The sequence below is a fragment of the Pelophylax lessonae genome (assembly GCF_965119305.1).
Source record: "Pelophylax lessonae genome assembly, chromosome: 3".
Lineage (NCBI taxonomy): Eukaryota > Metazoa > Chordata > Amphibia > Anura > Ranidae > Pelophylax > Pelophylax lessonae.
The window spans coordinates 577828512-577853051 of NC_138770.1; the positions used below are offsets into that span (position 1 = coordinate 577828512).

Here is a 24540-nt window from a genome sequence, read left to right on the forward strand (position 1 = left end):
AAGACTTTCCTCGCCAGCTGAGAAACCCTGACATGGAATTGTGGAATAAGTGTGGACAACCCATTCTTGGTCTGCTCTAGACTCATCTTGGACCAAACGAGGAGATTAAATAGAGCAGTCTATAAAAAAGAACGAAGCACATCTGTAAAAAGGCTAAAACCTCGTACACACAACGAGAATATTAGACAAATGATTGTCCCTTTTTTTTTTGCATGCTAGTCTCATATCGAAAATGGAAAGGTTACTAAAAATTCTCGTACAACAGAATACAACTTTGGAAGTGATGTGTTTTATTGTAATGTATTCTCTCATCTCCGAGCATGCGTGGTCTTGGTTTTCTAATTATTTTCTACAAATACTGTACTGATTAAATGAAAATCGTACGATCTGATATCCTACTAAAAAAATATTCATGTTGGTCCTTTTGTATAATTTTGGAAGAAATGATGTGATCGGCTCTCGAAAGCTGTGTACTAACAATCAGATTATCGTAGGATCGCTTCAAAAGCAGTATTTTTCCTCCAGTTTTCTGATTGATTGTACTAGGCATGAGGTCAGCTGAGCAATTTTATTTCCATTTATTGTTTACTGAAAACAGAAGCTGCTACATGCAGTCCATTTATGTCACAAGATATTGCGCATTTCCCAATAACATCTGCACTAAATTGAAGCAGCAATCATCAGCAGAAAGAGGAATTTACAATCTGTGGTGACAAACCTTCATGTCCATTAGCGGTATCTTGCATGTGGTGCCAAATATTTGGGTGCTTACCCTAATCAAAAATAAATCTTAAAGCTAACTCATCCCCCCCCCCCCCCCTGTAATTCTGTGAAAAGACCAATAGAAGACTACTCTTACTAAAAAACAACATCCTCTGCTTAATATTAAAACATCTAATAAAAACGGATTTAGAATGGTTGATTTACAAAAGGGAGTATAAGCCGTTTACTTAGCAAAGTGAATTTTCACTTAATGAATTGGAGTGAAGTTGTGTTTACTCCATCATCTGTACGCATAAATCCTATTTTTTCTTTGTTTTTTTTTTTCGTTTTTTTTACTTGCACGATTGGTATTCTTTACAAGGTGAATTTTCTGTTAGCTTAATTTCATTTATTCATGTAAAAATTCACTTTGCAAAAAATACCAAATCCTGTGCACAGAAAAAAAAACAAAAAAACAATATTTGCTTGCAAATGATTGAAGTCCACAAAGCTTTTCCCCACTCACAATGGGGAAATTCACTTTGCATAGTGAATATGCTCTACATCTTTGGTTTATTTCAGTCTAGTTTCATTTAAAATTATGTTTGGTGATTGCGCATAAACATAGTGGTTATTAGAGTTATTTAATAATGGTGCTTAAAGCGGAGTTCCGGGCACAGAAGTCATTTTTCAATAAACATACCCCCGGGACAGTCAGGGCTAGCACATTCCACAATGGCTAGCCTCTGATCTGTCCCGGTTCGCACTTACCTTTTAGAAGAAATACTTACTTATAAAATTTCTTCCACAGCGTTTCCATCTCTCTTGTGGGCAGCTGAAGCCGGCGCGGTCCTCTTCTATGTCTTCTTCCGCGTCTTCTTGTCCCAGAATGCGCCTGCACCGGCCCCTCTCGTCACTTCCGGTGCGGCGCAGCATTCCTCCACAGCTTCTGGACATGCCCAGAAGCTGTTTAGCAGGGGAATGCGGCGTCGCCCGGAAGTGACGAGAGGGGCCGGTGCAGGCGCATTCTGGGACAAGAAGACGCGGAAGAAGACATAGAAGAGGACTGCGCCGGCTTCAGCTGCCCACAAGAGAGATGGAAACGCTGTGGAAGAAATTTTATAAGTAAGTATTTCTTCTAAAAGGTAAGTGCGAACCGGGACAGATCAGAGGACGGTCAGCTCCCAGGAATCATCGCGAGACAGGAAGTGACGGGTGAGCCGCGTCGCTGAGAGAGGAAGTACTCTTGGTGAGTATTTACGATCTTCAATTACAAGGTGCGTAAACAAAAAAAAAAACCTAACTATCCAATTCCTTTTCAGGTGATGTCTAACTAGCGGAGGGGCAGAAAAAAAATATAGATTTTGTGCCCGGAACTCCGCTTTAAATTTTCCTAAACTTTGTTTCATATCTGCTAATTTATCATTGGCCTTCAGGAAAGGCCTTGGGTTCTGACGTTTGCGCTTACATATGTCCTTGATGTTGTTTAATATTATATGTGTTTTATATATATATATATATATATATTGTGAGATATACAATTATTTTTTTATCAACATATTCTCTAGGCTTCTTTAAAGTGAACCTGGCAATCATCTATAAAAGTCCACGTTAAGCCTAGTACACACAGACTGAATGTTGGGTGGCATCGGCCGGTTCACTAGAATACGGCTGACATTCGGCCTGTGTGTACTGTAGCCAGCCCGACAGAAGCATGACCAAAAAAGTTCTGAGTGTTCTGGCGCCGTCCTCCTTTCAGAACACAATAGCACAGCAGGGGAGATCGCTGTACTAACATCGGATTGTTAGTACAGCAGCTCCGACCAGAGCTGTTTTTTTTTCTTACAGCCTGCTGGGTTAAATGAAAAAAAATAGCAGTGTATACTAGGTTTTAAGGACAAGCAAAAGATACAAACTATTCCCTTTGTTTGTGTGCCTCTCTGAAATTCGTTTGATTTAGCCGTGAAGGGCTTTTTCCAACTTGTATGCTACCCACTAACAATCAATGTACTAAAAATTTGATTACTGTATACCGGTAGTGCGCACATCCAATTTTTAGCATTCATGATTGTCAGTGATGAGCTGGACTTGCACACGTCTTTCTCTGGGTTACTGTGGACCAATCCAGAGCAACACCTGTGCCATTCATCTTGTCGGCTACCCACCCCCGATGCCACCCCTCTGTCAAGTGACAGTGCCTTATGGATTATTAAGTGTCGTATGGCTGGGGGGGGGGGCGGGTGAAAGGTGAGAGAGTCTGTTTTAGGTGAGATAAGTTTGCATTGTTCCAGAGCAGAATAAAATAATGTAGATATGTTATTTTTCTTATCAAGCAGTATGGGAAGGCAGCACTTTTGGTCTCTTTCATTTGTATCTCTGACACCATTCGAGAACATTTTTCACACATCTACTTGCCTGGGTCCCAGAAAAAACTGTTCAAAATGGTTGTAGAATATTTTTTTATTTTGCTGTTCTTAATCCAGATACTGACAAACGGTACAGATTTAAAACAGGATGTATCGTGATAGATTTCCTTTTTTAAGAAAAATATTTTTATAAAATAAGCCATGATCAATTGCTTCGTAATTCCATTTGGGGCAGTATCAGGAGTAGCCAGCTTTGGAACGTCTTGGAAATGATTTGTAAAAGTTGGCAGTGATATTATTGCTGTAAACTTGCAGGCTGAACGGCCACTGATGATTTTCTCTGCGCCATGATGCTGCATGTTATTTGTGGTGTATGGATACAAGGTGGCATTCCCAATAGAAGCCTGGCTTTCAGAGAGGCACAGAGCAGTGTGCTGCCTTGAATAAATTTGCCTTTGGAGGAGGGTCAGGGGGATTTGAACCAGCACATTCTTGTGCGGTTTGTGAAGATTCACATGGTAACCGCTGGTGTGCATTGTTGGGTTTATCTGAATAAGCACCAGCCATGTGAGTTTTAACATGATTGCCCAGGGCAATGGAGAGAGAAGAGACTAATCCAAAAGGACTGCACACACTCTTTTGGAAGGTGCGTGGGGGGAGCAGCGAGGACACTGCTGGAGTCACTGACTATTTTTTTTTTTTTTTTAAGCTGGTGTCCTTTTTCCCTCCTGGTCCTCATTTGTTCTGCTATCTCCTTCATCACCTACTTCTCCCTCTCTCCATTATTTACCTTCCTAATGAGGGGGGCGGAGTAGCCCCTGGATGATGGACAGTTACAAGCTCCTGCAGGCTGGCTGTGCAAGAGGTCACTTGACCAGGGAATCATCAGACTATTTAACCCTACCTCTGCCTGAGGGAGCGAATACAGTAATTGCTTGCTGCGGGCCTTTTAGTCTCAAAATGGTTAACACTAATTAAAGGCTGTTTCCTGACGTTATTGCTGCTTTTGGGAAGTATATATGTAGAGTAGAATTTCACCTGTGACACACAGCAGAATACCTGCCTTTTGTGCAACCATTCTCCGACTCGCAAATCACATACTAATTTTTGAGGTGTGACTGATTCTTGGGCCACAAACAAATTCCTAAGGTGTGACTGATTTCTGGGCCACATACTAATTCCTGGGGGGGGGGGGTCATTCTGGGACAACATACTGGTTCTAGAGGTGTGACAGATTTTTAGGCTACATTCTGGTTACTGGGGTGTGACTGGTTCCCAGGCCACATGACTAGCCCCAGGGATGCGACTGATTCCCAGGCCACATAACTAGTCCCAGGGATGCGACTAATTCCCAGGCCACATAACTAGTCCCAGGGATGCGACTGATTCTCCAAGCCACATAACTAGTCCCAGGGATGCGACTGATTCTCCAAGCCACATAACTAGTCCCAGGGATGCGACTGATTCCCAGGCCACATAACTAGTCCCAGGGATGCAACTGATTCCCAGGCCACAAGTATTTGGCCCCCTTGAACTTTGACCTTTTGCCACATTTCAGGCTTCAAACATAAAGATATAAAACTGTAAATTTTTGTGAAGAATCAACAAGTGGGACACAATCATGAAGTGGAACGAAATTTATTGGATATTTCAAACTTTTTTAACAAATAAAAAACTGAAAAATTGGGCGTGCAAAATAATTCAGCCCCCTTAAGTTAATACTTTGTAGCGCCACCTTTTGCTGCGATTACAGCTGTAAGTCGCTTGGGGTATGTCTCTATCAGTTTTGCACATCGAGAGACTGAAATTTGCAAAACGACTCGAACTCAGTGAGGTTGGATGGAGAGCGTTTGTGAACAGCAGTTTTCAGTTCTTTCCACAGATTCTCGATTGGATTCAGGTCTGAACTTTGACTTGGCCATTCTAACACCTGGATATGTTTATTTGTGAACCATTCCATTGTAGATTTTGCTTTATGTTTTGGATCATTGTCTTGTTGGAAGACAAATCTCCGTCCCAGTCTCAGGTCTTTTGCAGACTCCATCAGGTTTTCTTCCAGAATGGTCCTGTATTTGGCTCCATCCATCTTCCCATCAATTTTAACCATCTTCCCTGTCCCTGCTGAAGAAAAGTAGGCCCAAACCATGATGCTGCCACCACCATGTTTGACAGTGGGGATGGTGTGTTCAGGGTGATGAGCTGTGTTGCTTTTACGCCAAACATAACGTTTTGCATTGTTGCCAAAAAGTTTGATTTTGGTTTCATCTGACCAGAGCACCTTCTTCCACATGTTTGGTGTGTCTCCCAGGTGGCTTGTGGCAAACTTTAAACAACACTTTTTATGGATATCCTTAAGAAATGGCTTTCTTCTTGCCACTCTTCCATAAAGGCCAGATTTGTGCAGTATACGACTGATTGTTGTCCTATGGACAGAGTCTCCCACCTCAGCTGTAGATCTCTGCAGTTCATCCAGAGTGATCATGGGCCTCTTGGCTGCATCTCTGATCAGTCTTCTCCTTGTATGAGCTGAAAGTTTAGAGGGACAGCCAGGTCTTCGTAGATTTGCAGTGGTCTGATACTCCTTCCATTTCAATATTATCGCTTGCACAGTGCTCCTTGGGATGTTTAAAGCTTTGGAAATCTTTTTGTATCCAAATCCGGCTTTAAACTTATCCACAACAGTATCTCGGACCTGCCTGATGTGTTCCTTGTTCTTCATGATGCTCTCTGTGCTTTAAACGGACCTCTGAGACTATCACAGTGCAGGTGCATTTATACGGAGACTTGATTACACACAGGTGGATTCTATTTATCATCATTAGTCATTTAGGTCAACATTGGATCATTCAGAGATCCTCACTGAACTTCTGGAGAGAGTTTGCTGCACTGAAAGTAAAGGGGCTGAATAATTTTGCACGCCCAATTTTTCAGTTTTTTATTTAACAAAGTTTGAAATATCCAATAAATGTCGTTCCACTTCATGATTGTGTCCCACTTGTTGTTGATTCTTCACAAAAAATTACAGTTTTATATCTTTATGTGTAAAGCCTGAAATGTGGCAAAAGATCAAAAAGTTCAAGGGGGCCGAATACTTTCGCAAGGCACTGTACATATTCCAGTAACTATTTGCTGCATCACTAGCTTTTGATGCCCTCACTATACACACTGTAACTAATATATTGTCAAGTACCCCTTGATTTGTACATTAATTTATAGTATTTACTTAGGCAGTGCAAATAGGCGCAGGGTGCCGTAACTTCTGCGATAGAACACTGCGCAAGTCACCGATTTCTGTTATGGGTTTGTGCCCCTCATCATTTGCATTTATCAATAAATAAGCCTGTGTGTGTTCTACTATAATGTCTCTGTATATATGCTGTAATGTGGCACTTATATGCTGATTAGAGAGCTTACCTACGCTTTGTCATCTTAAGAGACACGTTCAGATATAACAAGTGGCTGTGAGCCACACTAAGTATGCAAATCTAGTTCTGATTTAATCCTTTATTAAACCTTGTTCTGGGTAAACATTTTAATGAAGAGATAGCATGAAAGAAGGTTGACTGCTTAATTTATGACTATATAATATAGCAGGTGTTTTGGTGGCAGACCGCTATTGAGCACCTGCTATGCCGTTGTAACATTAAATTTATGTGGCTGTACACACTTGGACAATGCTAGCAAAACCACAGATTGCAGCACAGTTTGATTGTTTACTTCTTTGGAGACCATTTTTATCATGCATAGACATTTTCTCCTTATTTCCACTAGTTGCCATGAGCCAAATTTGAAGGCCTTACTGGGCAGATGAAGAGAAGTGCCTGTGCTTAGTCACTTTACATTGTCAACCCTGTCAGTGATGAACCCTGCAGCAAAGTAGAACATGCATGGCTATTGCTTTGGCCACTTTTCTATAGAGAAATGGGAATAATTACTAAAAAGTCTTCAGTGACATTATACAGTATTCAAAGAGTTGGAGAGTTTTTAGCCTGCTTGCCTGGCTTTCTTCAGCTCTTGCAGTTTCCTCCCACAGCCCTAAAGCAGATTCTAGATTACTTGGTGTTTGTCCAATCTGGCCATTGGTTCTATATACTCTGATACTGTGCCAAGATATAATGAAGGCAAATACAACTCTGTTGTTAAAAAAAGCAAGTGTCATTACTTGCCGCCCTTACCTTTAAATATCTATCTGTGTATGGGTCGCCTTCATTCTGATCCATCCCCTAGGTCAGTGATGGTGAACCTTGGCACCCCAGATGTTTTGGAACTACATTTCCCATGATGCTCATGCACTCTGTAGTGTGGTTGCACATCATGGGAAATGAAGCTCAAAAACATCTGGGGTGCCAAGGTTCACCATCACTTACCTAGGTTCTTATTTCTTATTGATCATATCTGCTTTAACTACCAGTCACACCAGAATAAGACACTTTCTTGCTGAGCTTTGTCCAGAAAGGGGTATACAGTGGGGAAAATAATTATTTTGTAAGTTTGCCCATTTATAAAGAAATGAAAGGTCCATAATTTTTATCATAGGTGTATTTTAAATGATACAATAATGGGAAGAAAGCTGCGCACAAAGAACAATGAGCTAAAAAAGGCTGGTAGTACAAAGTATATCAAACCAAAAAAAGCAATGTGAAGATGGTACAGCGCCACTAAGTAGAATAATTAACTAAAGGAAAGGAGGTGAACCAATGTCCATAAGTCCATGTGGAGGAAAAGGATTCAAATACTGAAAATGTAGCCACAGATCCAACAAAAGTCTTGCAAATGGAGTTTCTTGACAGAGATCACACAAACAATAAAGGATGTACCCTTACCGGACAGTTGGACCCCCTGTTAAGGAAGGTCAGACAAGCATGTGAAGTCCGTCTCCAGAAACAAGTAGACGACCCAATTCCTCTCCGAACAGCCACAGAACATCCGGATAGGACCATGGAACCGATAAACCTCAATGGACCCCAGGTGTACATAAGGGATGACCTGTCCCTCCTTATCCTTCCTCATTCCTCATGTCTGCATTCAATGCAGACATGAGGAATGAGGAAGTATTTTAAATGATAAAGAATATCAACCAAAAATCCCGAAAAAACACACAAAACAAATGCTTTATTTTAAGTTGCAGTTCAGTGAATAAAATTTGTATTTGATCCCCAAGCAAAACATGACTTAGTACTTGGTGGAGAAACCCTTGTTGACAAGCACAGAGGTAAGATGGTTCTTGTAGTTGGTGACCAGGTGTGCACACATCTCAGGAGGGATCATGGTCCACTATTCTTTACAGATCTTCTCTAAATCCTTAAGGTTTCTCGGCTGCCTCTTTGCAACTCGATGTTTCAGCTCCCTCCATAAATTTTCTATAGAATTTTTATGAATTTTTGGTTAGTATTCTGTCTCTATCATTTAAAACACACCCTGTGATAAAAATTATAGACCCTTAATTTTTTTATAAGTGGTCAAACTTACAAAATCTGCAGGGGATCAAAAAATGATTTTCCCAACTGTGTATCTACACTGGGAATCACTGGTACCCTCATCCAGAAGTTAGGTCATGGGTGCTCAACCTGTGGCCCTCCAGCTGTTGCAGAACTACAAGTCCCATCATGCCTCTGCCTTTGGGAGTCATGCTTGGAACTGTCAGCAGCATGCAATACCTCATGGGACTTTTAGTTCCGCAGCAGCTGGAGGGCCACAGGTTGAGCACCCATTCTCTAGGTAATATCCCTATTATATGGTCCGTCATGATTCTTCACTGCATTACATTCATTTTAATGTGCAGAATAAAAATGATAGATATATTACATTGGGACACAAAATGCAAGTAATTTTTGAACTTTAAAGAGGAACTCCACTCCAAACAAAAACTTCTAAAAAGGTCCTTATGGTAGAATTATTAGAGTTCTAAATATATCCCACTAACCCCCGTTTTTCAAATTCTAAGGATTCCTTTAGACACACACATAGTGGCCACTTGTGAAGGCACAATGAACAGTCTAAGCTGGCCAAACACTAAACAATCTGATTGTACAATATCTGTAAAATCTTCTTTAGATTTACAACAACTATGCTATGAGGATAAACCTAAACAGTCAATTTAATTTGTACAGAATGAAGGTAATTTCGTTTTTTTTGGGAGCCAAATCACTTAATTGTTTCTAATACACTGCACACTGCAATGTGCATCTCAACATGTAAATGTCTGAGTCCTTATCACTGAGAAAAGAAGAGATCTCCAGATCCAGTATGATGGAGAAATCAGGACAAGATATTCAGGTGTGGGATTCTCCAAACTGCTGCTAAACGTAGATCTTTAAGGGAATGCACAATGTTTTATTAAACATAAAAAAGTGTAAAGAATTATATTATTATATTAAATATATAATAACATAATATATTAACTATAATATATAATAATATAATATATTAAATGTTATTGTTTATTAGCTAAGTTCACCCCCTAAGAAAATTGACCATGCAGTCAAGGGCCCCCAGGAGATTAAAATACCCTGTGCAGGCTTGAAAAAATATTGCTTAATGTAATTGGTATACATGAAGGCCTTTTTCAACATCCCTGAATCCTGGCTGAAAAACTCCCATATTATTAGCATTCCTGAGCTGCCTAGTTACCAGGACGCCCTGTATATTGAGAACCCCCTGCTTTACAGGAGCCACCGCTCATTGTGATTCAAAAGTCACACATGCACGGTGCACACTTTCCTCCCTTGTAGCAGCAGCTACTGAGGTTAGCATTGATGTGACAGGGGGAGAAAACGCATGGTGTGCATGAACAGTTTTTGGAACAAGGGAGAGTTCTGTGATGCTAGAGGCAAATGCCCAACTTAAGGAGTGTCCTGGTTACTAGGAGAAAGGATAAATGCTTTAAATTAAGGAGTTTTTCTCCTAGGCTTTAGGGGTGCAGAAAAAGGCCTACAGGTATGTCAATAACATTAAAGTTGTTGCAAACCCTTACTCCCAGTGAAGTGACAATCCTCAGGTAAAGCACAGAGATGAAACAAATCTTCCTACATACGTTGCACCTATTTATCTGCAGCAATCTCTCCTGTACAGTCTAAAACACGAATCAATAGATTTTTCTCCACTCCAGCAGGCTGGGGGCGGGGATCTGATGTCACAGCCTGGACAAACTTGAAAGGAGAGATGAGTGTAACCTTAGAACTGAGTCTCACCCCCCTCTACTGTGCTCAAGAGGGGGGGGGGGTCGTCTCCTAGGATTCTGTGGTGTCTAGTTAGATTGTCAGAAGTGAGTCATGCAGATATCCGAGAGAAGAGAGATCAGAGGACCCACACTTAGTGCTTTGGATTGAGATAAGTGCACACTATAGAGGGACATGCCTTGCTCATTTAAGAGGTTTAAAAACACTTCAAATAATATCTTTCAAAACCACACACTGTATTTTAATATACTGGGGATCCTTTACTGCATAGGTGGTTTTCTTTAAAAAGTGAACTTAACCTTTCAAACTCCCCTTTTCTTTGTATAGTTTGTAGCTACAGTGCCTTGCAAAAGTATTCACCCCCCCCCCTCCCTTGGCATTTTTCGTGTTTTGTTGCTTCACATCCTGGAATTAACATGGATTGTTTGCATCATTTAATTAACAGAACATGCCCACAACTATAAAGATGTTTTTTTTGTTGTTGTTGTTTTTTTTTATTGTGAAGCAAACAACAAATAGGACAAAATAACAGAAAAAGGCAATGTGCATAACTATTCACCCCCCTAAAGTCAATACTTGGTACAGCCAACTTTTACGGAAATCACAGCTCCAAGTCGCTTTGGATAAGTCTCTATGAGCTTGACACATCTTACCACTGGGATTTTTGCCCATTCCTCCTTGCAAAACTGCTCCAGCTCCTTCAAGTTGGATGGTTTGCGCTTGTGAACAAAAATCTTTAAATCTGACCACAGATTTTCTATTGGATTGAGATCTAGGCTTTGACTAGGCCATTCCAACACATTTACATGTTTCCCCTTAAACCACTCAAGTGTTGCTTTAGTAGTGTGTTTGGGGTCATTGTCCTGCTGGAAGGTGACCTCCGTCCTAGCCTCAAATTACGCACAGAGTGGTACAGGTTTTGCTCAAGAATATCCCTGTATTTAGCACCATCCATCTTTCCCTCAACTCTGACCAGTTTCCTAGTCTCGGCTGCTGAAAAACATCCCCGCAGCATGATGCTCCCACCACTATGTTTCACTGCGGGGATGGTGTTCTTTGGGTGATGTGATGTGTTGGGTTCGCGCCAGACATAGCGTTTTCTTTGATGGCCGAAAAGTTCAATTTTAGTCTCATCAGACCAGAGCACCTTCCTCCATACATTTTGGGAGTCTCCCGCATGCCCTTTTGCAAACTCAAAACGTGCCATTTAGTTTTTTGCTGAAAGTAATGGCTTTCTTCTGGCCACCCTGCCATAAAGCCTAACTCTATGGAGCGTACGGCTTATTGTCCTCCTATGTACAGATACTCCAGTCTCTGCTGTGGAACTCTGCAGCTCCTCAAGGATTACCTTAGGTCTCTGTGCTGCCTCTCTGATTAATGCCCTCCTTGCCCGGTCCGTGAGTTTTGGTGGGCGGCTGTCTCTTGGCAGGTTTGCTGTTGTGCCATGTTCTTTCCATTTGGTTATGATAGATTTGATGGTGCTCCTGGGGATCTTTAAAGATTTGGATATTTTTTTTATAGCATAACCCTGACTTGTACTTCTCAACATCATTGTCCCTTACTTGTTTGGGGAGTTCCTTGGTTTTCATGGCAGTGTTTGGTTAGTGGTGCCTCTTGCTTAGGTGTTGCAGCCTCTGGGGTCTTTCAAAAAAGGTGTGTATATGTAATGACAGACCATGTGACACTTAGATTGCACACAGGTGGACATCATTTCACTAATTATGTGACTTCTAAGGGTAATTGGTTGCACCAGAGCTTTTTATGGGCTTCATAACAAAGGTTGTGAATACATCCGCACATGCCAATTTTCTGTTTTCTATTTCTAAAAAAAATAGTTTCATGTATATATTTTTCTCACTTCACTTCACCAACTTAGACTATTGTGTTCTGATCCATCACATAAAATTCAGATTAACAAAACAATGAACTTAAGGCTGTAATGTAACAAAATAGGTAAAAAGGAGCCGCACAGTGGTGTAGTGGTTAGCACTTTCACTTAGCAGCAAGAGGGTCGCTGGTTCGAATCCCAACCAGGACACTACCTGCCTGGAGTTTGCATGTTCTCCCTGTGCCTGCGTGGGTTTCCTCCGGGTACTCCGGTTTCCTCCCACACTCCAAAGACATGCTGATAGGTTAATTGGATCCTGTATAAAAAAAAATTGGCCCTACTTTGTATGTATGTGAGTTAGGGACCTTAGATTGTAAGCTCCTTGAGGGCAGGGACTGATGTGAATGTACAATGTATATGTAAAGCGCTGCGTAAATTGACAGCGCTATATAAGTACCTGAAATAAATAAATAAATAAAATAAAAAGGCAAGGGGAAGTGAATACTTTTGCAAGGCACTGTATATACACCGATCAGTTATAACTTTATAACCCACCCAATATTGAGTAGGTTCCTCTTTTGAAGCCAAAACAGTCACTTTTTCTGTCAAAACAGCTACAACCCATCGAGACATGAACCTCTGAAGGTATGTTGTGGTATCTGGCACCTGTATACATGAGAGCAGCCATTGTTTCCATTACATATGTAGGCTTTTCTTCCTCCTTTGGAGTATTGCTGCTCCTTTTTATGCTAAAGTCTAAGTCAGCTGACTCATTGAAAACAATGCATCCTCTGTATGGTTAATATTTTATTTTACCAGTTGTCATACAGGCCAAGTAATTGTGCTAGGTCACTGAGTGCTCCCTCTAGCGGTTAATAAATAAATATTTTTAATGTCAATTTGGAAGCATAAGCTTACGAAAAACATTTCAAAAAGTACTTGGCTGTAAACTATACTATAATTTTTCATTATAAGTGCACTCTAAATTACAGGCAGACCCTTTAATTATATAATTTGTGCCTGACCTGAAAAAATGGCTGCCTGTGGATGTACTTTATTGCTCTGATTATTGTCAATAGTGTGCAATCCCCCCCTATAGAATACGGAAGCAGTATGTGATGAAAGCTTGGCCCGGATAGGAGACACAATGGGAAAATAAGCAGCTGAAATGTCTCGGGTATCCTTAACTCCAGGGTCAATGCACACCCATCTAATGCAGCAGAAAACCTTTTTCAGACTGTTTGTATCTTGCTTGGTGCCTTTGTGCCGTCGTTTTCTCTTAAAACAACAAATTGAGAGGCAGAACTGATATGCTGTCCGATTCTGTGGAAAATTTGAAGCTTTCTGCATCAATGAGCTTTCTTATATCAAAGGGGATGATTCACTATACTTCTGGGTAATGCTTAGTTCAACAGAGGTTTAATAATGTGAGTGTGCATAAAGACAAATCCAGTGACACAGCAGTGTGAACATTGAGGGCTCATTCACTGCTCTGCGATTTTCATTGGTTGCAATGGGTTTACATTGCTACAAATCACCCCTGTGGAATACACACTTGTTGGATACTGCACCAAGAATGTTAAGTGGGCATATTATAATAATGCCCACAGCATGGGTTTGTGGCTGCTAAGGGGTTAAAAATAAAATTTTATTAATATAATAAGTTTGGCGTTTCTTTTAGATCAATATAAAAGTCAGGCGTTTGTTAGTCAGGTTAGTATAATTTTAAATTGGGCGGGAATCCTGTCAGAAGAGTTGAGCGGGAATTTGAGTTCTGAGGCGGGAAAACGTGTCTTGTAGAGCGGTCACGTGTCTAGGGCTATATAAGAAGACACGTAGCGGAGATCTCCTCAGTCTGTCCTGGATCAGCTCGGCGAGCTCCCCTCCCTGTCATGAGAACCGTTATGTGGTTTTGTCACCCTTGTATCAAGAGGGGACATGTTGAATAAAGTTTTGCTGAACGCTCGAGTTCTATGACTGAGCGGAATTTTTAAGGTTTGAATTTTGATATTTATTATATATTCATATATTTATTGGTATTTATGTTTTAAGATTTATTTATTTATTGATGAATTATACCAATTAAGGTGCCGCGGCCACTGCAATACCATAAGGCTCCGTTCACATGTAGGCGTTTTTGGGGAGTTTTTCTGCTCTAGGATCAGCTCTCAAAATGCCCAACAAGACAAATCCTATTCATTTCAATGGCCCTTGTCCACATCTGAGCGTTTTGATGCTGTGAGCAAAACGCCCAACGCTCAAAAAAGTACATGAGCTTCTTTTTGGGCAGATTACAGGCGTTTTCCATTGGTTTCTATTCAATCTAAAAACGCCTGCACCAAAAACGCCTGTAAATCGCGGTAAAAATCGCAGTAAAAATGCACGAAAACGCTACGCTCAGGTGTGAATGTAGCTATTTTACAATGTCTGCACAGTTCATGTAGTAGGCATTTTGGGGCATTTTGGGGCATTTTTCTGCTCTAGGATCAGCTCAAAAAACGCCCAACAAGACAAATCAAATTCATTTCAATGGCCCCTGTTCACATCTGAGCGTTTTGACCTTTTAAGCAAAACGCCCAACGCTCAAAAAAGTACATGAGCTTCTTTTTTGGCAGATTACAGGCGTTTTTATTTTTTTCCATTGGTTACTAGTCAACCTAAAAACGCCTGTAAAAACGCCTGTAAATAGCAACGCCAAGATGTGAACATAGCAGCCCAAGCAAAACCCTATTCATTTCAATGCCCCTGTTCACATGTTTGAGCGTTTTGTCGCCTGAAGCCAAATTAGCTTACAAGCGTTTTTGTTAAGATTTCTCATGCCTGCTTCCAAACACCTGCAATAATTGAAAAAGCCAGAAAAAACGCCTACGCTTGTGAATGGACAGTAATACAATTTTTTGTGTTATTATTTAAAAAAAAAATTCTAATAAAATAAATAATGCGGTTTTGTGCGTTGTGACGGAATGCAGCCTTGCAACAAACAGGTTTTTCTTTTTAAAAAACAAACCTGACCTTAAAGCGGAGTTCCACCCTGGGACATTTTTTTTAATAAAAATACCCCAGGGACAGTCAGGGCTAATGCATTCCACAATGGCTAGCCTCTGATCTGTCCCGGGTCGCACTTACCTGCAAGAAGAAATACTTACCTTGAAAATGTATTGTCCAGCGCTGCCATCTCAGGTGTGGGCAGCTTGAAGCCAGCGCGATCCTCTTATGCGTCCTCTTCCGTCTTCTTCGGTCCCACGATGCACTGCACCAGCCCCGCCGTCACTTCCGGTGCCGCAGCGTCATCCCTGCACAGCATCTGGGCATGCCCAGAAGCTGTTTAGCAAGGTATGACAGCGCTTGTACCGGAACTTACGTCGGGGCCGGTGCAGGAGCATTGATTCCTGGGAGCGATGACGTTCAGCTCCCAGGAATCATTGCAAAGCCAGGAAGTGACGAATCGCCGTGGCCACCGAGGGGAGGAAGAGGAAGTAAGGTAAGTATATTTTCTTCTAAACCAGGTAAGTAAAAAAAAAAAAAAAAATTGCGATTATCCATTTGTTTTTCAGGTGACCCGGAGCGAGAAGATGGAGGTAAGTTTAATTTTAGGGTGGAACTCCGCTTTAATGCATGGGTAAAAATCAGCCTTTCTCAACCTTTTTAACACAGAGGAACCCTTGGAATAAATTTCTGGTCTTGGGGAACCCCTGCTAAAAATTAAAAATCTACAACTCATGACACATTAGTGTGACAGTCAGTGGGAAGAATGCTCCTTACTCTTGTCATCGTTGGGAAGAATTACCCCCTTACAGATAGCTAAAAGGAACAATGGTGTCATTGGGAACTTATCAGAGAGGCAGAAATTGCCCATTTCTCAAGAAACCTCAGGAGGAACTCTGGTAGAGAAACCCTGGTATAAAATGCCCCTTATAGAAGGCAGACTTTTGATCTTTTTAGTTGAGCTGAAAGTTTATTTTTAAAGACGTTCTAGAAATGCGTGTATTTTTCTTTTTCTATTTAATGCTGTGGTGTTTGGTCTTCAGAACAGATGCAGCCCTTTTTAGTAAGGTAAAAAACAATGTAGTTCAGTAAGACGTTAACTATTATCTTTTTTTGTTCTGGTTGCTCGAGAATTAAAAGACCTGTTGCTATGGCTTACTGAATTGTGCACTTCATCTTTACCAGTTGGGTTGTATTATCAAGGATAACTGTGATCCTGAAAGCTGCCTTCAATCGGCCATGTAAGCAATGCTTTGTTTACATCAACCAGTCTGAAAGCTATACTATACAGTAAATGATGCACAATGTTTTCAGACCAGGACTGACAGCAGGGGAGGCATTGAGTCCCTCTAGTAGTGCATTCTGTTTTGGCAGAAGATGGAGATTGGAATGAATTTAGGCTCCTGCAGTTGGTGATATGTTTCTCCTGTGATTACATGAGCTGAGGACAGTACAAAAATCCTCATTTATGGCTCCCTGATGCTTTTCTTACTGTTTTAAGCCATGGCCTTCAGGGGACCAAGAAGGAAGTCGTGACCCCCCCCCCCCCCCTTTCTTGGGATCAACTGTGGGTGTGGAGTTCTGTATATGGAGAATATCTATTGGTTGAACTACATGAACGTCTTTCTTATTCATTCTGACTATAACTTTGTAATTATGTTAGAGTCCAGACTGGCTGAATGAAAATAAAGCAATGTTACACTAACCCATAGTTTCCAACATTTGAAAAAAATTTCCAGGGACACTTTGCAGCACAGCTATCAATTACTTACCACACCCACTTCCCTGAAGCGCCACCCACTCCACATAATTAATCTCCGCCTACTTATCAGATTATAGAGTCTACTCAATAGAGAGAGAATTACAGGAAATCGAAAAGGGAATTTTAAAGTTGAGGCCAAAGTAGCAGAGTTGGAATAATTCTCCCATTCAGCTGCACTACTTCTGCCTAAATTTTAAAATTCTCATCACAATTCCCTGCAATTATAAAGTGTCAAATGTGCTCAGGGTGTGAGCATACAAAAAATGGAATATGGAAATATAAATAAAGTGCAAAGTGTAAATATGTACATTGCCAGGACAATGTAAATTACCCAGGACAGGCTCCTATTTGCCGGGACTGTCCCTGCAAAAACAGGACAGTTGGCAAGTATGCCAACCTGGTTCTTTAATGTCAGTGTACAGAAGAAAAAAGCAGATGTGAGAGTCTATATCCACAAAGGTGCTAGGTTTTATTTACCTGTAATAGGTAAAACAGCTTAAAGTGATTATAAAGTCTTTTTTTTTTTTTAATAACAAACATGTTATACTTACCTCCTCTGTGCAGTTGGTTTTGCACAGAGCAGCCCAGATCCTCCTCTTTTCGGATCCCTTTTCGGTGCTCCTGGCCCCACCCTCCTGTTGCTCTGGGGGCAGCTGAGTCACAGCTCCCTGTGTCCATTCAGACACAAAACTGCGACCCGGCCCCGCCCCCTCTCTTTCCTGATTAGCTAGCTGACTGACTTTGCTTGACATCAGCAAGAGCCAGTCGCGCCGCGCTGCTGTCTTAGCCAATTAGGAGGGGAGTCCTGGGCAGCTAGGTCACTCCTGCAACATCGATGGATAAAGATAGGCTCAGGTAAGTATTAGGGGGACCAAGGGGGGCTGCTGCACATTAAAAAAAATGTTTTATGTTAATGCATAGAATGCATTAAGATAAAAAAACCTTCTGCGTTTACAACTCCTTTAAAGTATTACTAAACCCAGGAGCCTGCATTCACTATATCTGGTCTCCCACAGTACACAGAACATGGACATGCAATTATTATAGTAAATATAAACTGCTAAATACCTTTTCCCATCAGCAGCATATAGAAGTCTTGTGACTTCTATCAGTGTCCAGCCAATCACAGTTTAAAGCTTGTAGGTGTCTTCTGACTGTCCTATAAGATTGCAAGCCTCAGACCCTCTGTCTGGACAGTGCTGATTGGCCCTGTGCTTATCACATGAGCACCCCCCCCCCCCAAAAGGAAATACCACCAAACTGAGCATGTGCAGCCTGACTCATGAACTCAGGAGATAGTTTAGGGACAGTGGAAGGAGGGGAGGATCAGAGAAGACAGGATCAAGCAGCCTTTTAACACAATGTGGAGGATTAACCCCTTAGGTTCCACAGTAAGTACAACAAGCATGCTTTACTGCATACACAGACTGAGTTTACTGTTGTGGGTTTAGTAACACTTTAAGTAATGTAAAAGTAGTTATCTTCTAAATAAACCAAGTAGGTACAATAAACTACCAGATTCCTTGGTTTTTTTTTTTTTTTATATTGCTCTAGCCATATTTTTACCATCCCCCTGATGGTTGGATTTAAGTCTTGTGCCTGACAAAAGTGAAGTGGGCTTTCAACTAGGTTATTCATGGTAATATTGTGCTGATTTTTTTTTTTTTACAGGAGGGCAAAAAAATAGTTGCGGTCTGTAAACTAATCAGTTTGTATATTATTCAGAGTTCTAACTGGAGAATAAGAAACCAGCCCCTGATTAGTTGCTATAGGTATAAGTGCTGCTCTCATTTATTCGTTTCCACAGGTTGTCCTACAAAGAATGCAGGTTTTTTGTTATCGAAGGCTTTATTTTTGTATAGTACTTCAAGATTCTATTCCTAGGAGGACCAACTTCTACAAATATACTGTGCTATCCTCCTGGTACCCCTACCCTCTATTGTACATGCTTGGAATAAAACATATGTTCAGAAAGACATTTTTAACAGTGGGAAGGTCCACGGAGTACGGAGAATAACCACGAAGGTCCACGGAGTACGGAGAATAACCACGAAGGTCCACGGAGTACAGAGAATAACCACGAAGGTCCACGGAGTACGGCGAATAACTGCATGTAATCACAAAGATGATTTTACTAGCCCAGGCTGTATAAATTCTTCTAAGCAGGAACTGGTTGCCAGGAGTTACTGCAAACTGCACACAGTGTATGCACTAACTTTATTTTTAGCAAAGCCAAAAATATCCTTGTTGTATTACACCAGAAGGTGCAGCTTATTTACAAAAGATTGACACTCCTATGCGAGCGGATTTCGTCTAATATACTGACTTGTATTTTTCAGATTGGCAAAAAACAGAAGCCCAGAAGAGACGGGAGCAGCTTTTACTTGATGAACTGGTTATCCTGGTTAATAAACGTGATGCCTTGGTCAGAGACTTGGATGCCCAAGAAAAGGAGTAAGTTTCCACTGTCAGTGTAACTCTTTACTGCCTTCCTGTGTAGTATCATCCCCAAAGAGATCAAATACATCAAAAACTATAATAAAGGAAGCCGTGGATTATTGTAACCAAACGTGAATGAAATGTTTACATGACTGGTGCAGCTCCTAGTATTTTTCAGTAATAATAGTAATAATACAGCCACCTTCTGTTGGCATTTATCCTCTTATTTTACAGGTCAGCGTGCAGTTTGCAACTGTTGCTGTCCTTTATGCTGATAAATGAATTGTTTTCTTGATACCTTTCCATTCAGTACACATAGTTGACATGTCCATACACATTAGATGAACATCAGAGTACCAAGGAGTTTCACTGTCAAAAGTTGATTTTCCCTACACATAGGCAGGATCGTTTGCCTACTGCTAATTTGTGTGGGCTGTAAACTTTAACACACTGCTTACCCATCCACTAACCCTGAAGAGTAGAGAAGGGTCAGCTTAAAACTAAACAACCTGCCAATTAAAAAACTCATGTGAAGGTGTTCTCCTACTTTGCCCAGTTGTCTTCTGAACTTGTAATAGTCTCAGGTGTGAGATGGTGGGGGCATCCGATATGTAAGAGCATTTTTATATTAACAGGATACACAAGAGAAAGCCCATGTAAGAAAGTGAACAATTTTCTTTCAATTATTGAAGTCCTCAAAGGGCTTTGCTCTATCTAGGTAGGTGAGGCTGCGAGGCAGAGCACAAATTGGTAAACAGAATTTTAATAATAAAGTATTGTTAAGATAATGAAAGGACATTACAGTATATTCTAAAGGAGGATTTAGAAGGCATCTGTGGGGAAAAGCATAGACTGATCTCATGGACAGCCTGCACTACTGCAAAACAGGCCTCTCAGGTCCACTAGATATGTATGGAAATTTCTAGTAGGACCACCCCCCACTTTTAAAGAGGTTGTAAACTCGCATTTTTTTTTTTCACCCTGCGAGAGAAAGACATAATGAGCTAGTATGCATCGCATACTAGCTCATTATGCAATACTTACCTTAGAACGAGCCTCCGCCGTGCCGCTCACTCACATCTATGACGGGCGACATGTCCAGTCGCCCGTCTTCCGGGATCGCGGCATCCGACCATCTGATTGGCCGGAGCCGTGGTGACGTCACTCCCGCGCACGCGCGCGAGAGCCGACCGTCACGGCGCGGGACTCTGAAGGAACGGCACGAGCGGCCGTTCCTTCAGAGCGCATGCGCCAGTGACGTCACTGGCGACATGTAAGGTAAATATCTCCTAAACGGTACATGTTTAGGAGAAATTTACAGTACCTATAGGTAAGCCTTATCATAGGCTTACCTATAGGTAAAAGTATCAGAGGAGGGTTTACTTCCTCTTTAAGTGGCACCTTAACAGTAATGACCAAATGGATGGGCAGCTCTTTAAGGAAAACAGGGTAAGAAGGCATCTGTACATGGCAACTGTGCTGGGCAGTAAATCCATTTTTTCTACCACCATGGGCAATAAGGACAGTCGTGGGCCTAGAGAATATACCAGGTCCCACCTATTATTAAATTATTATCCTATACATCATTAATTAAATAAACATGAAGTTAATGGAATTCGTATTTTATAATAGAGAATAAGTTCTCATTCCACTTGGTCTGAGGATTACCTAATAATTTTCTAGTCCTACAAATACTATAGAAGGTTGTACAGAAGGACTTTGGCTGACACAAGCTTATGGCCTTCCAAGAAATGAGAAAAAGAGAAATGTGTCACTGTTTTACACATTCAAATTCCAGAAGAATACCCGTATGAAGGACTTTCTTGTTATAGTTGATTTATGTAATTTGGGTCACACTTGACCTCATTTACTAGTTACTTAAAAAAAGAGGCCTTTATTTACCCCCACAGCATCCAATTAGATTTAAACCCATAGTGCAAAGTAAGAGTTGACAAATTAGAGTATGAATATAATTTTCTGCGCTGTGGCTTTTCAGATAGTTTTTATTTCAGACAAATTTACAACTTAGGGCCAAAGTTATACTTTAAAGTGGACAAATTTCTTGTATGCCTGCTACAATTTTAATGCAGCCTGTGAAAAATATATAATATAATAAAAAGTAGGACAGTATAAAGTGTACATTTCAATACAGAGGATGTGTGAATACACCTGAATGTAATCCTCATATAGGAACTGTATACGTTATGTGATCACTGCTTAACATTGTTGGGGGGGGAAGTGAGTAAAGACAACTTTGAAAAGAAGATTAACACTAAATGCATGCTTCACATTCCAAGACGGAGGGTGATGACCCAGGTACTCCTCTAATTTTTCCTTAAATCTCCATATTTCTCACACAGTCCTGTGTTTCTTGCAGAGCCGAAGAAGAGGAGGAACACTTGGAAAGAACCCTGGAGCAGAACAAGGGCAAAATGGCAAAGAAAGAAGAGAAGTGTGTGATGCAGTGACCAATGCTTTAAGGAGGACACTCTCTGGGCCCCCATAATGCCTTGTGCTTTTGGGATTCAGCTAATGACTGGAAGCCCTGTAGAAACTCTATGGGAAGACTTTCAAGGAATGTTCCAAATAAACATCACTAGTTTTCTTTCTGTTTTTGGTTTGTTGCTCTATGATGTATCATTTTAACAGAACTTTGGTGTCAACGGAGGCCGCAAAAACCTTTTCTCTCCTTAACACTGCGTCAAAACTGGTGAAAGTTCGATGTCCAGGAGCCAGGCACATGTGAATTTCAGACAGACGCTGGTCACACCTATAGGGGGCGATTTGACCACCTGTTGTATGGGCTACCGGCTGCTCCAAGCAGCATCTCTTCCATTTTCAGCTGCATAGCAAAATACGACTGCGAGGAGGGACTTGCTTGTAGCTGAAATTTCCTTTTTATTGAGCTATGCTGGAGAACTGCGTGAATCTCCATCAATGTATTCATCTAGTCCTGCCATTTTATAAAAATATGTAAGCTACCTACATTTTAATTTGAATGGTATACATACAATGCTATATTTACCAGTGTTTATTTTGAGCAGCTATTTTACATTATATCCTCCACAAATTATATCCATAAAAATACTGTATACGCTCAGCCGGAAAACTGACCTGTGACATAGCTTACCCAGAATCCCTTCCATACTGAGTTTGGCTGCAGAACAGCCGTTTACATTTCCCAATAAGAGGCTTTTAACCATTTGTGGGAGAAAGATATTTATTTCATGCTTTTAATTACAACTGAACTTATACGTTAGCTGATACTGCTGTTGCTATTTATTTCTGCAAAAAAATTCTGTCTTTGTCATGCCACATTGTACCGGTATGAATATATATATATATATATATATATATATATATATATATATATACATATATACTGTGTCCTATCAGCCTATATACATCATGTTATATTGGTGCAACTGTTTATTTATTACAATACTGTCTCATACAGTTTTCAATAAAAGCAAAATATTTCTTACCGTTTTTGCAGTTTTATTTAACTTTTATTGGGTTTTTTTTTTATCTTCCTGAACCGGAGTTTGTGAAAAAGTTATTTAGTATATATGTGTGTTTATATGTTGTAAAGTTCTGCATTAAATGTTGGCGCTATATAAATCCTGATTAGTAAATAAATATATATATATATATATATATATATATATATATATATACACATACACACACATTTTAACACAGAGAGAATTACATAAAAATGTAAGTACATGTCACATGAATATTTATACTTTTTGTGAGTGTAGATTTTTTTTTTAATATAATTTTAGGGCCACATAAAATCTCAAATTTCATGGGGGTTTTTTGTATTTGTTTTTTTTTTTTTTTTTTTTTTTTAAACAATTTTTTTTTAAACAAGATTCTATTTTTGTTGGCCCCCACAGGGTTCATATTATATAGAACATTTTTAAAACCCTTCATTTCTATAAATTGAATCATCTTTTATGAAACTATGTACTAAATATCTGAAACAAATCCTGCTTTTTTTTTTAATCTGAAGCAGCATAATACAAAAGGGCAGAATTCTACACAACCCTCCAAAAAAAAAAAATGTGTTATAAAAAAAGCAGCCTTGAACAACAACCTGTTATTTGCCCCTAAAGAAAGATAGTGTGTACTTTAATTAAATGTTGTATTCTAATAAAAAAGGGTGTCAAGACATTATCCCTCATAACTTTATTTTATCTGCTGAATAGTGTAAAGTGTGGGTAGCACTCAATTAATTATCAGCCCCTTACACTGCTCTGTTTGTAACCAATTAATCTGTTTTTAAAGATGTTATCTGAATAAAATTGCATGTATGTGGGCTATATGGAGAGGACCAGAAACTCTTCACAGAGATGGAAAGAAATACATTATTAACATGCAAGTTAATCAATTTACAAATACCTGCAGGAGGGTTTTACTAGGGACTTGGGAATATATAATAATAATTGTTTTATTCGAGTTCAGGAGGATATTTCTAAGTATTATAAATGACTTCCAGTGTACAGATCGTTCCTTGTATGATACACAAATCATTTCTCACTGGATCATCCCTACAATGATACCTTCACAGTTTAGATTCTGCCCCAGATCGGAGAGCCTTTATCCTCATGATAATAGAATCTGGGGATCCTGTTATTATTATAATAGATCGGACTGGGATCTTGCTGGTGATGTACAATTCCATGAATAAGGATGTGGGCTTCAATCTGATTTTTGGCTAAATAAATGCTAGTTAAAGTCTGTTTCTGGATTCTCCGCGATAAGCAATCATCCTAATAATTGCACAGTGTGGCAACTTATAATACCCAATCAGAATTCATCATTTACTGATTACAGCAATCAAAATGAGACTGCAATTTGCATCAGCTGTTACAATGAAAATTAAATAATAACATTCTACTTTATGGAGTAGAAGAGCTTAGACGAGTTCTGTGGAACTATAAGTCTCAGCATGGGGCTCTTGCAGTGAGACATCAGCCCCAGTCACAGGTTGTCCTAACATTAAAAGAACTATTTTTGTGTGTATGAATAATACTTAAACTTCAGACACCTAACCTTTAGGTCTCATATATGGCAAAAAACTTCGCAGACTATCTAAGCTGCTGAATGCAACAATAAAAACAGTAATAAAGAGAAAAAAGTGATACAAAAGTGTTTGATAGATTATTTATTTAGGGGACAAATAATAAATGGATTATTAGAATGTTAAAAAGTTAGATAAAAAAAGTAAAGCTTAGTAAATGGATGGGGAGAGCATTGGGGCCCCTCACCCTT

General features: G+C 40.1%; 1 protein-coding gene across 5 annotated transcripts in view; it reads left to right on the forward strand.

Moving 5' to 3' along the window:
* EHBP1 (EH domain binding protein 1) overlaps positions 1-22749 on the forward strand; it is a 739122-nt gene extending 716373 nt beyond the window's left edge. For all 5 annotated transcript variants that reach the window (XM_082251356.1, XM_082251359.1, XM_082251357.1 and 2 more), the window contains 2 exons: positions 19161-19275; positions 21638-22749. In XM_082251356.1, coding sequence (XP_082107482.1) covers positions 19161-19275; positions 21638-21728 — 206 coding nt within the window. In that variant the 3' untranslated portion in view covers positions 21729-22749. The remainder of the gene's footprint in view (positions 1-19160; positions 19276-21637) is intronic.
* The last annotated feature ends 1791 nt before the right edge of the window (positions 22750-24540 follow it).